This window comes from Camelus ferus, chromosome 7 (assembly GCF_009834535.1).
Source record: "Camelus ferus isolate YT-003-E chromosome 7, BCGSAC_Cfer_1.0, whole genome shotgun sequence".
In the NCBI taxonomy this organism is placed as follows: domain Eukaryota; kingdom Metazoa; phylum Chordata; class Mammalia; order Artiodactyla; family Camelidae; genus Camelus; species Camelus ferus.
Genome location: NC_045702.1, coordinates 9,599,473 through 9,616,785, shown reverse-complemented (window position 1 = coordinate 9,616,785; position 17,313 = coordinate 9,599,473). Strand labels below are relative to the sequence as shown.

General features: G+C 34.4%; 1 protein-coding gene across 3 annotated transcripts in view; it reads left to right on the top strand.

Annotated features, from left to right (window-relative positions):
• Positions 1–17,313, top strand: part of COPG2 (COPI coat complex subunit gamma 2) — a 126,110-nt gene that overhangs the window by 23,004 nt on the left and 85,793 nt on the right. For all 3 annotated transcript variants that reach the window (XM_032483343.1, XM_032483342.1, XM_032483344.1), the window contains exons 6-9: positions 663–738; positions 2,216–2,308; positions 3,285–3,371; positions 4,459–4,616. In XM_032483343.1, coding sequence (XP_032339234.1) covers positions 663–738; positions 2,216–2,308; positions 3,285–3,371; positions 4,459–4,616 — 414 coding nt within the window. The remainder of the gene's footprint in view (positions 1–662; positions 739–2,215; positions 2,309–3,284; positions 3,372–4,458; positions 4,617–17,313) is intronic.

Genomic DNA, 17,313 nt, shown 5'->3' with positions numbered 1-17,313 from the left:
ATGAGATACTAGTCTAATCTGACTTAGCCACCTCTGTAGTGAAACTTCTCTCTTAGAGATCTCCAGTAACTTCTTAATTGCAAAAACTAGTCTTTCAGTCCATGTTTTACTTGACCGCTCTTTTAGTTTTAATATGGTTAAACACTCCCTGGGAAGTTCTACCCTCCCTGGCTTTCAGAACCATAGTCCTTCTTCCGTCTGATTACCCCATTTTATTCTTTCACAAAAGTGGCTGTTTTCTTCTGCCTGTCAGAGAGACCTCATGAACTAATCATTTTAGTCAGTTTCTTTTAAAGGGTTATTTTTAGTCCGATGGGTTTGGGGGACTTTTGGGGATTTCAGCATTGGGCTGTCTATATCATTGTCTTTATTTTTTATGCCAGTTATCAGGATCTAATATTAGTATATGTTTAGGTAATGTGATTATTATCTTTTTTCCCACTGGAATGTAAGCTCCATGCTGGCAAAGACTTTGTTTTGCTCACTGCTGTGTTCTTAAGATTTAAAATAGTCTTTATATTTATCCAAAAAGATAATAAATATTTGTTGAATCAATAGCTGCACAAGATAATTAAGATAATTGTGGGGACAAGTGGAATTAGGTAGGGGTGGACTCCACAGGAGAGAAGACTTAAATCTCATGGTAACTTGATTTTTCTTAGTTTGACTAAGGACATGACTGGAAAGGAAGATGTGTACCGAGGCCCCGCCATCAGGGCTCTCTGCAGAATCACTGATGTAAGTTCTTTGTTTTACTGAGCCATCAAAGGGGATCTGTGTTTATCTCTAAAGTGGCCATGTATATTTAGTAGGATTCCCTAGTCTGACTTTGGGAATCATCAGTATAAGAGAAACTAGACCACCAGAAAGGCTTTTGTGACTCTAGGCTTTTTTTCTTTTAGGTTTTTTTTTCTTTTGTTTATTAAATTAGTTTCTCTCTATATTTATCTCATCGACTTTTGTCATAGGGCATTGCTTGCAGAAAACAAAAACTCATTCAAATTTAGTTTAAAAAAAGAAAAAGCTTTATTACAAAATATTCATCTCTCAGAATTTGAGGTAAGTCTAACAGCCGGCTACCAGAACAAGAAATAGGGCAGCTCTGAGGAACTCAGCAGCAAGATTCTCAGATACTTACTGTTGTGATCCATCGTTTACCAGGTTCAAGCCCCCTCATTTAAATATTTAAGGGGGATGATCTGATTAACCATCAGCCAACTAATGACTTGTATCTGTCCACTTGAGTCCAAGTCGGGTGTTGAACCTTGACTTAGTCTGTTGTATTGAGAGGGATGAGGTTATGAAGTATGTGAGGCTGTCTCTTTCTTGGAAGTCTGAGCAGGAAAGGTTAAAATGAAGGGTAGGCTAGGCATTGCCAATCAAATTGAATAATAATAGTTCAGCTGTATTCATGATTGGATATATTTTATGTATATTTTTGCAGTCTTCTCAAATTTCAAAGATTGAGCAGTATCACATGGTAAATCTGGATCCTAGAAGGGGTAATAGAAATGATTTAGTTATTTTTTACTGCTCGTTATTTTGTTGTAGTTGCTTTTATTTTTAGCATTAAATTGATAGCATAAGACTTGACCATACCAGGACTACAATAAGACCTTCTTCACCTAAGTATTGGTCTTGGCATGTTTACACATCTTTTATCTGCCACCACCTTCCTGGTGCTAAGCTTTCTTCCAAATAAGTTAACAGCTTTATTTTCTAAAGATTTCATACTGAGGACTCAATATAGTAGTATATTCCACGTTTAATTTCTTATGTATCTAAAATAATAAGAGATTATAGTTGATTTATAGGAACCTCCGGGATCCATATAAAATATATGCCCTATGCATAGAGTTATCTTCAGGACTTGAAAAGCAGCTTCCATCCCCATTTAGGAATTTCTTTTATAATATCCCTGAAAGGTTCAGCCTTTACTTACGTTTCCTCCAAACTGAGATTCTCCACTTCGAGACATTTTGTTTCATTGTAGAACAGTTATTCTTCTTCCTTACATACATTCTTAAATGTTCCTCCTTGAATCTGCCACTTGGTTGTCTGGGTTCTTCCCTCTGAGATTTGATAAGCCTTTTAATACATTCTGGATATTTGTACAGAAACAAATATTTGACTGGTTTTTGTAAATTACTTTGAAGTGATAATTTTGCATGAAAATGTTTTGCTTCAACAGCTTTTTCTTTATGAATGTTATTAGGGAACGATGTTGCAGGCCATTGAAAGATACATGAAGCAGGCCATTGTGGATAAAGTCTCCAGTGTGTCCAGTTCAGCACTGGTATCTTCCTTAGTAAGTGAGCAAGTAGCCATGTGGTTCTCATGCATGGTATGGTTTCTAGTTGCAAAAACAAAGGGTCATTGTGGTTCTCTCACAAGTGAAATATTAAAACATATGTATACATTTCTATTACTTTATATAAGAGTGCTTTATTGGACAGAGGACCATTGAGCAATTAAAATGGGCAGTTAAAAACATGAAATTTACACATGTTTGAAAGGTTTTGGTCATCAGAAAGTTGTATTGTACATACAATACAGATGGAGGTAAGAGTCGGGTGGGGATCAGGGAAGAAACTGAGAGTCAGTCTCTTTCTTTAAATCTTCCTTGATGACCTGCCCTTCTGCCTCTTGCCTCTTTGTCCTCTGCTTTTGTTGGTGCCCTGTGTCTGCAGTTTTCCTTCAATCCAAAGTCTCCCGTCCTGCTACTGAGTTTCCTCCCAGGAAGTGCTCTTTGTTTTAGTAGTACCTTTTCTTTCTCTTTTTCATCAAAGCAAAATTCATTCATGACAGCCTGTAACGTTGCATTTGATTAAAATTAGTTACTAATGTGTGAATGGATAGATCATCTGAATCACGAAAATTGCTGGTTATGATATAATTGGTCAAGTTTTACAGCAAGCACTCTGCTTTTTTATGGTACTGTGGTTTCTTTCAGGTGAGTTTCCTGGAAGTAAAACCTGTAATGTTAACATTATTTAAGTACTATCCTATTAATTATCTATTCCCTTCCTGCCCTTTCCCTCTCATTGTTTCAGTTTATACACCTCTCCCAGCCCACAAAAACGTGCTCACCTTTGCAAAGGGGTCTTGGAGAAAGTATTTCAGGTTTGTTAGTTGCCTCAGAGACTTGAAATAGACTTATAAAGCTACTAAGCTGTTTCTTTTTTCCGGAAATATTTGTTAGTGATTTTCCAAGGAAACTAACTCAGTGTTTCTAAACTTTTAGTGACCATGCATGATCTGTTCTCAATTTTTTCTGTATTTAGCACATGATGAAGATAAGCTATGATGTGGTTAAGCGCTGGGTCAATGAAGCCCAAGAAGCTGCTTCAAGTGATAATATTATGGTCCAGGTACTGTCATTGAATCACCTTGCCTTATGTCTCAAGATCATCTTTCTTTAACCCTACATTTTAGGGGCAATTTATTGATTCCCCCGAGGAGTATTAGCTGAATATTATAGTACGACTAATATTAATCAGCTTAATAATAGGCAGCCTATTAGTGCATATTCTCAAGTAAACATCCCACTCATGATGATTACCGCCGTAGGCCCTGCTAATGTTTAGTAGACGCTGTAACAGTGTTTGGGAAAAGTCTTATGCTCAGTAATAGTTTGAGATGCTCATTCCAAAGGTCATAATGCGTTTCAGTCCTTTGTTTGAAAATAATTTGTGAAGAAGGATGTTCAATTCAAAGCTTTTCAGGCCTTGATTATAGTAGACATTATAAAAACAGTAAAGAGTAATTTTCACTTTGTGAAGCTTTGAAATTATTTTGTTGGAAAGATCTCTTTTTGATACTCATTGGGCTAGTCTTAATTAAAAGGAACAAGATTAAATCTTAACTGGCAATTTTATGTGAAGTATACCCCATTTGTATTTGAGAGGGTACTTATTTCTCCCCTTTCACTGTTTATAACTTCTCATGTTAGCATATTCAGTTATGAGGAAATAGAGTAGTAATTTTTCCCTTGGGAAACATTCTCACCCTCCTAACTCTGATCATTGTGTTTTTACACAAAGTGCCATGATAATTATACTCCTTAAGCCTCCTTTAGGGGATTAATCCTTTAACTACTAACATAACCACAGATGATTTAAAGCCACTAAGAGAGACCTGTAACACTGGTAAAGCCTTGGACCTGAGAACCTTTGTACTAAGGATGGATGGGGCAACGCTGAACCTGCTAGAGCCATCTTCAGATTGTATGTCACCTCCTTAATACTTACCTAATCTGAATTAACGACTTCTGGGGGTAAATTAGAAACTCTTATTCTTTCAATCTTGCCTGTGTTTGATTCAGTATGAAAAAGATATTCTATTTGTATAGACTGGGTATCTTTTTATTAAAAATCTAGTTCCATATTCTATTTTCATGTAAGTTTTATCCTTTTCCTACTCAGCTGTCTATGTTACATTCTTTTCTTGTTTTTTTAGTACCATGCATTGGGAGTTTTGTATCACCTTAAAAAGAATGATCGCCTTGCTGTTTCTAAGATGTTGAATAAATTTACTAAATCTGGCCTCAAATCACAGTTTGCTTACTGCCTGTTGATCCGAATTGCCAGTCGCTTACTGAAAGAAAATGAAGAGGGGTAAGTGTTTTCATCTAAACCTAAGTAATTTTCCATTTGCTGGTTAACATACTTCAGAGTTTATTTCCTTTATGAGTATTTTTGGGCAATGCTGACTTTACAGATGGATTTAGTGTTTTCCAAATTAAGGAAAAAATCATAGGATTCCACATAACAACTTTTATTTTTACCTTAATGTATGCTTTGGCATATGTACTTTATAAATTATGTTTGCTAGTAATACAATAACAAACTGATATTGAACAAAAATATTTATCATAGGGTATACAATAATTAAATGTGAAAGCTAGAAGTGACATTAAGAATCATCTTGTTTATCCCTTTTATTTTTATAAAAGAATGTTGAAGTACTGCATTTATTTAAATGATTTATTTATTTAAAGTGTGTGAGACCAGTAGAATTACACGTTTGTAAGGTTTTACATTGTTCATGGCGTAGTGCTATATTATCTGATGGTAGACTAATAATATAAGGATGAATACTATAATCTCTTGAGTAATCATTTAAAAAACTAGGAAATATAATGTAACTCTCAACAGAGAAGATAAAATGGAATATTAAAAAATATTCAGTTGAGCTTCCTGTTTTCAATAATGGTAGAGTAGCTTGGTAATATTAGCCCTCCCGCAAATAATAATTATATCATTAGCACAAAACTGTGCTTCCCCAGAACAAGAAAACCCATACTATTTGGAAGTACTGGTGAGTGGTGAAAAGCAGGCAGAAACTGGAGGAAAATTGATGCCTGGAAGACAGAAACTATACTGTGTGAGATTTGTGTGTCTCTGGCTAGTCTCTGGGAATTCTTGGGTGTGGGATCACAGGAAGCCATAGTATTTACTGGACAGTGGGGTCAGAACATAGTTTGAAATTAGAAGAGTGATGAAAATTTAGGGTGGAAATCCTGGGAAAGAGGAAGCCACAGTTAGAGCAAGCCTCAAAATCAGTGTTAAGCTCTGTAGAAATTCTTGACTGACCACCAAATGATGCATATACAGAGAAAGACTCCAGAAAACCTGGCAAAAAGTAGTAGCTGTCAGCTGAATGAACTGAATGGAGAATTCAGTTGCAGCTCACTAGGGAGGAGATAAAGTTTGGAATTTGGTCCCAGCCAAGTTACCTGCCTGCCGGGGAAACATTATAAATTCTACAGTCTTTGCATCATATCATTCTCAATGTCTGTATGTAGTATAAACGAAATTGCTTGACGTGCAAAGAATTTGGAAAATATGGCCAGTAGTAAAGAGCAAAAGTAATCAAAAGAAATTGACCCTAATATGGCCCAGATATTGGAATTAGCAGATAAAAATTTAAAGCACCTATTATAAATTTGTTAAAGAGTTTAATGGGAACTAGTTATAATGAATGAATAGAGGAAGTGGAATTTTAGAACTTAAAGTAGTACATCAGAATTCAACCAGAGAAGCAGAAACCATAGGAGATAAAAATATAAAAGCATCTTCAAGATTGTCTCTGTGTTAGTTTGCTAGGATTGCCGTAGAAAATACCACAGACTGGGTGGCTTACACAACAGAAATTTATTTTCTCACAGTTCTGGAGACTAGGAAATCAAAGATCAGAGGGCCAGTAGGGTTGGTGTCTGGTGAGAACTTTCCCTTGGGTTGCAGATGTCTGCCTACTTGGTGTATGCTCACATGATCTTCCTTTGGTGCATGTGCAGGGAGAGAGAGAGAGAGCTCTGTTGTTTCTTTAAGGATATTAATCCTATCAGATCAAGACCCCACCCTGTGACCTCATTTAACCTTAATTACTTCCTTAGTGGTCCTGTCTCCAAATCGGGTCATACTGTGGGTTAGGGCTTCAATATGAATTTGGTGGGAGTGGGGGGAAGAATACAAGCATTCAATCCGTAACAGTTACCTCATATATTTTCCTATATTTTTATTATAATTTAATACAAAGTTAACTTTTAAAAGTGGCTGGTGATTTCTCAGACCTGTAGAAAGATGTGATTATTAGAGTTAAAAAACAAAACGAAACACCAAATGTGAGTAGAATGAAGGACAAAGATAAACAAGCAAGCACATTTTATCAGTGAATTTTTTGAGCATCAAGGATAAAGAGAAAATTCTAAATTTGATGTAAAGAAAATTTGACTTACATAGTTTTATTTCAGATTTCTCTCAGCTGCATTGCATGTGAGGCATCATGGAGCAATATCTTCATAGTGCTAAGGGAAACTAACTGTCAGTCTAGAATTCTGTACCCAGCCAAACTATCATTCATCAGTGATGGCAAAAGGAAGGTATTTTCAAACATAAAGTTTATGTTTACCAGTCACTTTGTAAGAATTATTCATAGATTTACTCCAGCACAAACAAATAGATACTTAGAAGGCAATAGTGGGATTTAAGAAGTAATAGTAAGCAGTGGAATTCTCACTGCTTATGTAGATAGTTCTAAAGAGATATTTTAACTTTAAAATTTGATAACAAGTTCAGAAATACCAGGATAGCAACATGATAATGATGTTAGATGGAAATAAAAGCATGTTAAGATTTTTTTGTTGTTGTTTTGGTTTTGAGTTTTTTGTTTGTTTTTGTTTGGGAGGAAGATAATTGTTAATGATTAATATTAAACTTTGTTGGAAAAATATATGGGTTATTAACTAAGCATATAAATGAAACGTAAAGCTTTAAAAATGTGGAAATAAAAATGGAACAAAGAAAGTTTGATTGAAGGTTGGTAATGAAAAAATAATAAAGACAGAATATATAAATAGAAAACAAAATGAATTGGGTGGAATTAAGTGCCGACGTGTTAGTTATCGTTTGCTGTGTGAGCAGCTTTAGCAGACATTTATTGTCTCAGTTTCTGTGGTCAGGAATCTGGAAACGGCTTAGGTGTCCGGTTTTGCTTCAGGGTCCCCTCATTATGTTGCAGTCAAGTTGAGAGCTGCAGTCATCTGGATCTGCAGGATTCACTTCAGTTTCATTTGTGCAGTAGTTGACAGGCCTTGGTTTCTCCCTGGCAATCGGCCAGATGCTTCGTTTCTCACTTTGAAAGCCTCTCTATAGGCTGCCTGAATGAGCTGCGGGGAGAGCCTAAGATGAAAGTGGCAGGGATTTATAACCTAATATCAAAAGTGACACACCATTGCCTCTGATGGATTCTCTTGGTCACACAGACCAACCCTAGTATAACATGGGAGGGGACTGCACAAGGATGTGGATGTTCAAAAGTGGAGATTTGGGGGGGACATTTTGGAGGCTGGCTAGCAAATGAAATATTTCAGTTGTCATAATAAATATAAATGGGTTTACTTATATTATTAAAAGAATACTTATTAAAAGAGTCCCAGATTGGGTAAACAAAATAACAGACCTACTATTGCTACTATTAAATTTACAAAAGACACTTCTGTACAAAATGATAAGGAAACAATATAAATAAATATGTCAAGAATATATTGTAGGTATATACTAACACAAAGTGCAGTTTAGTAGTATTAGTATAAGCCGAATAGGAATCAGGGTTTAGAGCATTAAAAATGACAAAGTGGATTCTTGTATTCTGACAAAAGTAATGGTCTGAAAAACGTGCAACAGGAATGATCTTGCATATACTTAATAATACCTTTTCAAAGTATGTAAAGCAAAATCTTAAATATAAGAAATTAAGTTCTTGTGCTGACTTTAAGCAAACTTCTCTTAGATTTGTCAATCAAGAATAAAAACCCAAAGACTGTAGTTGATCTGTGTATCACTGATAGTAAAACTAACCTCAGATTTATAACCCTGTGTCCAAGAGAGAATATACAATATTCTTTAAAATTTTTAAATTGAGAAACATAATGTACATACAGAAAAATATGTACAAGTTATGCAGTTATAGTTGTATGTACGTGAAACACCCTTATAATGACCATATACGTTAGGTATAGTTTATTTCTAGTATTGAAAAAATGCTTTATGTATCCTTCTTGGTCATAATTACTCCCAGTAGAAACCACTATTGTGACTTTTATGGTAGTCATCTCTTTGCTTATATTTAGATTTTTTACCCCTCTGTGCATGCATCCCTAAACAGTAAGGTTTAGTTTTGCCTTGTTTTGAACCTTCTCTCCATTGAATCACGCTATATTTTGGGTCTTATTTTTTTCACTCAATATTTTGGTGTAAGATTCATCCTTGTTTTTGGTGTAGCTCTAGTTTATTTTAATTGTATTTTGTATTTCCTTGATTGAATACTTCTCAGTTTATTTATAGTCATTTTTCTATTAACAGGCATTTGGACTGTTTTGAGCACTTGTTAATAATGAAATGGCTATAAACAGCATCCCTGTATCTGTACCACACATAGAGTTATCTCTTTGTACGTAACATGCACTTCTATAGAGTCTATATCTAGGAACAGAATTGCTGGATTGTTGGGTATACATCTCTTTACTAAGGAATGTTAGGCTTTCTGTTTTCAAAGTGACTGTACCAGTGTGCATTCCAGCCAGAAGTGTGGGATGATACTGATTTTCTGAGGCTTGATATTTTCAAACTTTTACATTTTTACTAACCTAAAGAATATGTTATATATGTTTTATTGAGATACAACTCACATATCATAAAATTCACCTTTTTAAAGTCTGTAATTCAGTGGTCTTTAATATATTCACAAAGTTGTATAACAACCACCACTAACTCCAGAACATTTTCATCACCCTAAAGAGAAACCCCCAACCCATTAAAAGTCACTCCCTATTCAACCCTCTCCTCAACCCCTAAAGAACATTAATCTGCTTCCTGTCTCTATGGATTTGCCTGTTCTGGACATTTCATATAAATGGAATCATACAATATGTGGTCTTTTGTTTTTGGTTTCTTTCACTTACAGTAGTGCTTTCAATGTTCACCTGTGTTATAGAAGTATCAGTACTTCATTCTTTTATGGCTGAGTAATATTCCACTGGGTGGCTATAGCATATTTTATTCATCTGTTCATCTGTTAATGAACATTTGGGTTGTTTCCAGTCTTTGGCTATAATGAATAATGCCACTCTTGGCAGTCATTCATAATTTTTTATGTGAACATGTTTTCAGTTCTCTTGGACATTTATCTGTGAGTAGAATTGCCTAGTCATAGTGTAACTCTGTTTACCTTTTTGTTAAGTGCCAAACTGTTTTCCAAAGTGGTTGCACCATTTTACATTCTTGCCAGCAGTGTATGAAGGTTCCAATTTCTCCACGTCCTCACCAACACTCATTATTGTCTGTCTTTTTTATTATACACACTGTAGTAGGTGTGAAGACATATCTTGTTGTGGGATTTTTTTCCCCATTGGAAAAGTTTTACTGGAAAAAAAGTTATTCAAATAAGTTCTAGGTTTGACAGCTGGGAAGGCTGTGTTTCTCTAACAAGCCAGAGCATCTTTTCATGTGCTTATTGGGCGTGTGTATATCTTCTTTGGGAAAGGTCTATTCAGATCATTTGTTCATTTTAAAAATTAGGTTATTTGTCTTATTGTTGAACTGTCAATGTTGTTAAATATATTTTGGATACTAGAACTTTATTAGATACACAATTTGCAGATACTTCCTTCCATTTATGGGTTGCCTTTTCATTTTCTTGATAGTGTCCTTTGAAGTACGAAAGTTTTAAATTTTGATGAAGTCTAATTTGTCTTTTTTTCTTTGGTTGCTTTTGGTATTATACCTAGGAAACTATTGTTTAATATAAGGTCAGAAAGATTTACACCTGTGCCTCCTTCTTCTAAGAGTTTTTATAGTTTTATCTTTTACATTTTGGTCTTTGAAACATTTTGAGGTATTTCTGTACATGCTGTGAGGTAGGAGTCCAGTTTCATTCTTTCACATGTGGATATCCAGTTGCAGTAAGAGTTTGCAGTTGTCTCAGTTGTCTTGGCATCCTTGTCAAATCATTGTGGTTTTAATTTGTAAATTCCTAATTACTAATGAGTATGAGAACCTTTTTGTATATTTATTAGCCATTTGGATATTCTTTCTTTTTAAATACCTGTTGGAATTTTGCCCATTTTTGGGTGATGAGGATTTGAGTTATCTGCTTTATTCTCGTCGATTTCTAGGTGTTCTTTATGTATTCTAGATGTGAGTCCTTTGTTGGTTGTACATGTTACAAATAGCTTTTTCCACTCAAGTTTGTCTCTTCCCTTTCTTGGTATCTTAATGAACAGAACATTCTTAAATACAATACCAGTCTTGTACTTTTGAAATAATACTTTTGGTATCTTGATCAAGAAATGTTTTCTACTCCAAATTCTCAAATATAGCTTTTCTATTATTTTCTATAAGCATTATAGGTTTAGCTTTTATGTTTTAGGTCTGTACTTTACCTTGGAATTATTTTTTGGATATGGTATGAGATAGCAATATTTTTTTCCCATTTGGATACCCAGTAGTCTAGCACTATTTATTGAAATATCTGTCTATACCCACTGCTGTGGTATCAGCTTTACCGTAGGTCCCGTATCCTTATGTGCATTGGTCTGTTTCTGGGCTCTTGTTCTCCACTGCTCTATATTTCTGTTCCTGTACCAGCAAAACATTGCCCTATCATCACAGCTTTATAATAGTGTAGATATATAGTGGGGCAAATGCTCCTCCGTTACTCATTTGCAGTAGTGTTCACAGCTCTTGTTTTGCATCCTTATTTCTCTTCCCTGTGTATATATAATTCTGTCAGGGGTTGTTTAGCTTTCCCCTCAGTTGAATTTGCCTCTTCCTGAGGCAGTCACACCAAGACCATTAATAATAACCAAGAAGTTCTAACCTGGGCAATCTTATCCCCTAGGTTTTTCACTGACTGGGACTTTAGGGCTATTTCCCACAGACAGCTAGTGAGACCAGCCATCCCAGTGACTGGCCATGCTACCAAAATGCCAGAATGAGTCTTTGACCTCTCATCCTTTGATCCACTTCCAGAAAGCCATAGTAGAAACCTGACTTGATGCCCACCTTGCTGTAACAATTTTTATGCAGACAGGTACAGATGTGTAAGCAGACCTCACACCTAACCTACTGAAGTAATGTTCATTGGGAGAAACTCATAGATGGGCCCCACGTTGCCCTTTCATCCTAGGACAGTGCACAGAGGTCTATAGGCATTTTTCTCAGCCTAAGAGAGGGATTATGGCCCTTGGGCTTTGAGGCTTTGAAATTGCTTTAAGTACTAGAGCACCAGCCCCTCACTGTTGTGATCAGGAATGAGATGCAGAAATAATGTAATGTGGCAAACATTACATCTGATGCCACAGAAATAAAAAAGATTGGAAGAGACTACTATGAACATGCCAACAAATTATGATAACCTATTCTGACAGCTTAGCATAAATTTTGAGGGGAAGCAGCCCTTCCCCGGCATAATCAGGGGCCGGGATCCAAACCTTGCTTGATGTATGACTTGGCATGCTAGTAGCAGGAATCTCCATGACCCCCTTTATGATTGGGGAAGTACTGGCCCCTCCTTTGGTATGATGGGAAGGAGCTTGAGTCCAAGCTTTGTGGTTGAGCAGAATCAATTACCTTACAGATACGGCTGAGTCCAGTTTTTATGGAGGTTCTTAGGAACCTAGCTTCTTTCTGGGTGGCCAGAAGACCAGTTTTGGACAAAATGATCCTTACCCCTCATTTGTTAAGCTCACTTGTTAATTCTCGGAATTTCTCTGACAGTTCCTTTTGATTTTGTATGTATATTATCATAGATGGCATTTCGAAAATATGTAGTTTTTCACTATAAACTTCCCTCTTAGTACTGCTTTTACTGCATCCCATAAATTTTGATATGCCATGTTTTTGTTTGTCTGAAGGTATTTTCTAATTTCCTCTTTGATTTCTTCTTTGACCTATTGGTAGTTGAAGAGTGTATTGTTGAATATCCACATATTTATAAATTTTCCAGTTTTCCTTTTGTTATTGATTTCTAGTTTCATTCATTGTGGTTGAAAAAGATACTTGGTATAATTTTAATCATCTTAAATTGAAGACTTGTTTTGTGACCTAACATGTGATCTATTCTGGAAAATGTTCCCTGTGCGCTTGAGAAGATTGTGTGTTCCGCTGTTGCTGGGTAGAATGTTCACTATATGTCTACTAGGTCAATTTGCTCTGTAATGTTCCAGCCCACTTACTGATTTTCTATCTGGATGTTCTATCCATTACTGAAAGTAGGGAGTTGAAGTTTTCCATTATTGAATTACTCTCTATTTTATCTTTTTGGATATATCATTGTTTGCTTTCTATATTTAGCTTTTTGAAAAATTTTTTGACTATTCTGGGTCCTTATAAATTTTAGGATCACCTTTGAGTTTCTACAACAAAAAATCTGCCTGTTTTGGATTAATTGTTGCCACTATAGAAATATGGTGATTTTTTATTTTTGCATGTTGATCTTGTAGTCTGTAACCTTGCTATGGTCATTTATTTTGTGTGTGTGTGTGTGTGTGTGTGTGTTCCTTGGGATTTTCATGTACAGGATCATGTCATCTCTGAACAAAGATGGCTTTATATCTTCCTTTCCAAACTAGATGTTTTTTATTTCTTTTTTTGCCTAATTGTGCCATCTTGAACCTTCAGTACAATGTTGAGTAGAAGTGCTGAGCATATACCCTTACCTTGTCCTGCTAAAGAAGAAAGCATGAAACTTCATGTTAATGGAATTTTCTGAAGATGCCCTTTATCAGCTGAGGGCATTTCCTTCAATCTCTAGTTTTTTGAGAGTATTTATCATGAGTGGATGTTAGATTTTTGTTGATTGCTTTTTCTTCATTTGTTAAAATGATCATGTGGATTCTGTCCTTTATATTGTTAATTTGATATGTAACATAAATTGATTTGTTGATGTTAAATTAATTTTGCATTCCTGGGATAAATGCTACTCAATTATGGTATATAATTCTTTTTATGTATTGGTGGATTCAGTTTGCTGATGTTTTGTTAAGGAGTTTGTACGTCTATGTCAGGAGGAATATTGGTCTGTAGTTTTCCTGTGAAAATTTGTCAGTCTTTGTTATCCAGATAATACTGGCATCACATCATTAGTTGGGAGATAGTATACCCTCTTCATTTATTTTATGAAAGAGTTTGTGAAGGATTGGTATTGTTTCTTTACATAGTTGGTAAAATTAGCCAGTGAAGCCATTGGGACCTGTTTTTTTGTTTGTTTGTTTGTTTGTTTTTGTTTTTTGAGGAAAGATTTTAAGTAACTCATAAGTCTGTTTAGATTCTGTATTTCTTTGTGAGTCAATTTTAGTAGTTTGGTATTTCTAGAGATTTTGCCATTTCATCTAAGTTATCTAATTTGTTGGCGTATTGTTGTTTATAATATTCCTTTCTAATCATTTTAATTTCTTTAGGGTCAGTAGTGTTGTCCCCTTTTTCATTCCTGATTTTGGTAATTTGTATTCTTTTTTTATCTTGTTTAGTCTAGCTAAAGGTTTGTCAATATTGTTGAATTTTTTCAAAGAACTAACTTTGAGTTTCATGGATATTTTAAAAATTATTATTTTTCTGCACTTTAGTCCATTGATCTCTGCTCTGATGTTTTTGAATTTACTTTCTTCTTGTTATGGGCTTGGTTTAACTCTTCTTTCTCTAATTTCTTTGTTGTGGAAGCTTAGATTATTGATTTGTGGCCTTCTTTTCTGGTATAGGTGTTTACAGCTATAAATTTCTCTCCAAGAATTGCTTTAGTTACATCTAAAATTTTGATATATTGTGTTTTTGTTGTCATTTGGTTTCAGATATTTTCTTGTTTTCCATTTGGTTTATTCTTGATCCATGAGTTACTTAGAAATACGTTCTTTAACTTCCATATATTTGGGGATTTCTCTGTTTTATTTTATGTTGTTGATTTATAATTTAACTCAGTTGTGGTTGGGGAACATGCTTTGATGATTTGTCTTTTTAAATTTATTGAGATTTGTTTTATGACTAGCATTTAATCTGTCCATGAGAACTGTCCATATGGACTTGAAAAGAATGTGTATTTTACAGTCACTGGGTTGAATGTTCTAGGCTGAGTTGCGTGATTAAGTTGCTCAAGTCCTCTATATCCTTGATGATTTTCTGTCTAGTTGTTCTCTCAAATATTGGGTAGGTATAGACATCTCCAACTATTATTGTTAAATGGTCTGTTTTTCCTGTCATTTTGTCAAGTTTTGTTTCATGTATTTTGATGCTCTGTTATTAAGTATGTATGCATTTATCATTGTTATATCATCCTGATGTTTTGATTTCTTTCTCATTATGAAGTATCTCTTTTTGTCTGTTGTAATATTTTTATCTGAAATTCTATTTATCTGTATTAAAAGAACCACTCCTGTTCTCTTAGGAATTACTGTTTGCATCACATATCTTTTCCCATCATTTCACTTTCATCCTATTTGTATCTTTGAATCTAATGTGTAGCTTTTGTAGACAGTACATCTTGCTTTTTTATCCAGTCTGGCAATCTCTATCTTTTGGTTGGGGTGTTTAGACCACTCACATTTAATATAATTATTGATATTGTTGTATTTACCTTTCCATTTTGCTCTTTGTTCTGTATAAGTTTCTTGTCTTTTTGTCCCTTTCTTCCTCTTTGACTGCCTTCTTTTGTGTTAAATAAATGTTTTCAGTGTGTCATTTTAATTTCTCTGTCAGTATTTTTATTTTTAAAAAGTTGTTTCTCTAAGGATTAGATTATGCATTTTAACTTACCACAGTCTACTTCAGAATAAGACTAAATTAGTTTTAGTAAAATGTAGAATCTTTGCTCTAGTTAGTTCTGATCTCTCCACACTCCTCTTTGCTATTATTGTCATGTATATTATGTGTATGCATTATAAATCCAACAATGCAGTGTTATAATTACTGCTTTATACAACTTTATGTCATTTAAAATAATTAAGAAATGAAAAAAATTATTTATAGAATCATTTATATCAACTCACATATTTACCATTTCTAGTGCCCTTTTTTCTCCTTGATTATTCATGTCATTGTTTGGAGTCAGTCTTTCAGTCTAACACACTTTCTTTATTATTTTTTATAAATCAGGTATGTTAGCAATGCATTCTCTCAGTCATTGCTTATCTAGAAATGTCCTTTTTTAGCCTTCATTTTTAGAGGATAGTTCTGTTGGGTAGAGAATTCTTATTTTTTAATTTCAGTTCTTTGAATATGGCATTCTCTGTTCTGTTGTTCCAGGTGAAAAATCAGCCATTAATTGTATTGATTCTCCTCTGTACAATGTGATGAGTATCTTTTATCTTGCTGCTGTCAAGATTTTCTCTTTGTCTTATGCTTTCAGCACTGTGACTTACGGTGTGTCTCTTCGTGAGTCTCTTTGTATTTATCTTATTGGGATTTGTTGAGATTCTCAAGTACGTAGATTAATGGCTTTTTAAAAATCAAATTTTGGAAGTTTTTGACCAATATTTCTCCAGATATTCCTTTTGTCCCATTGCCTCTTTCCTTCTGGGACTCCTATCAAATACTGGCATACTTGGTCATATTGCACAGGTCTCCAAGACGCTGTTTTGTTTTCTTCATTCTTTTTTTTTTTTACTCTCTCAGCTGAATTACCTCATTCTACCTATCTTCAGGTTTACTGAGTTTTTTCTACTGTGAATGCAAATTAACTATTGAATTGTAGATTTGAAAAAAAATTTTCATTGTTTCCAAACTCTCTTTTTTTAAATTGAAGTATAGTTGATTTATAATATTGTATTAGTTTCAGGTGTACAAAGAAGTGATTTAGTTATATGTATGTATATATATTTTAGATTATTTTTCATTGTAGGTTATTGCAAGATACTGAATATTGTTGTCTGGGTTATATGGTAAATCCTTATTGCTTACCTGTTTTATTTCTGTATAGTAGTGTATACCTGTTTATCCCTTAATCTTAATTTATCCCTACTCCCCCTTTTCCCTTTAGTAAACATAAATTTGTTTTCTGTCTGTTTCTATTTTGTAAGTAGATTCATTTGTATTATTTTTAGATTCCACATATAAAAGGTATCATATAATATTTATCTTTCTCTGTCTGACTTACTGCACTTCCTGCACTTAGTATGGTATTCTGTAGGTCCATCCATGTTGCTGCAGATTCTTTTTTATGACTGAGTAATATTCCATTATATCTCTATATCTTACATCTTTATCCATTCATCTGTTTATGGACGCTTAGGTTGCTTCCATCTCTTAGCTATTGTGAACAGTGCTGCTATGAACATTGGGGTGCACGTATCTTTTTGAATTAAAGTTTTTGTCTTTTTTTAGATATATGCCAGGAGTGGAATTGGTGGATCATATGGTAGCTCTATTTTTAGTTTTTTAAGGAACCTGTATATTGTTATCCATAGTGGTTGCCCTAATTTACATTCCAATCAACAGTGTACAAGGGTTCCCTTTTCTATGCACCCTTTCCAGCATTTATTATTTATAGACTTTTCGATGATAGCTATACTGACAGATGTGCAATGATACATCATTGTGGTTTTGATTTGCATTTCTCTGATAATTAGTGTTGATCATCTTTTCTGTATCTGTTGGCCATCTGTATATCTTCTTTGGCAAAATGTCTTTTTGGGTCTTCTGCCCATTTTTTAAGTTGGATTGTTTGTTTTCTTGATGTAGAGTTTGGAAATTAATTTTGGAAATTAAGCCCTTGTTATTTGCATCATTTGCAAATATATTCTCCCATTCCGTAGGTTGTCTTTTC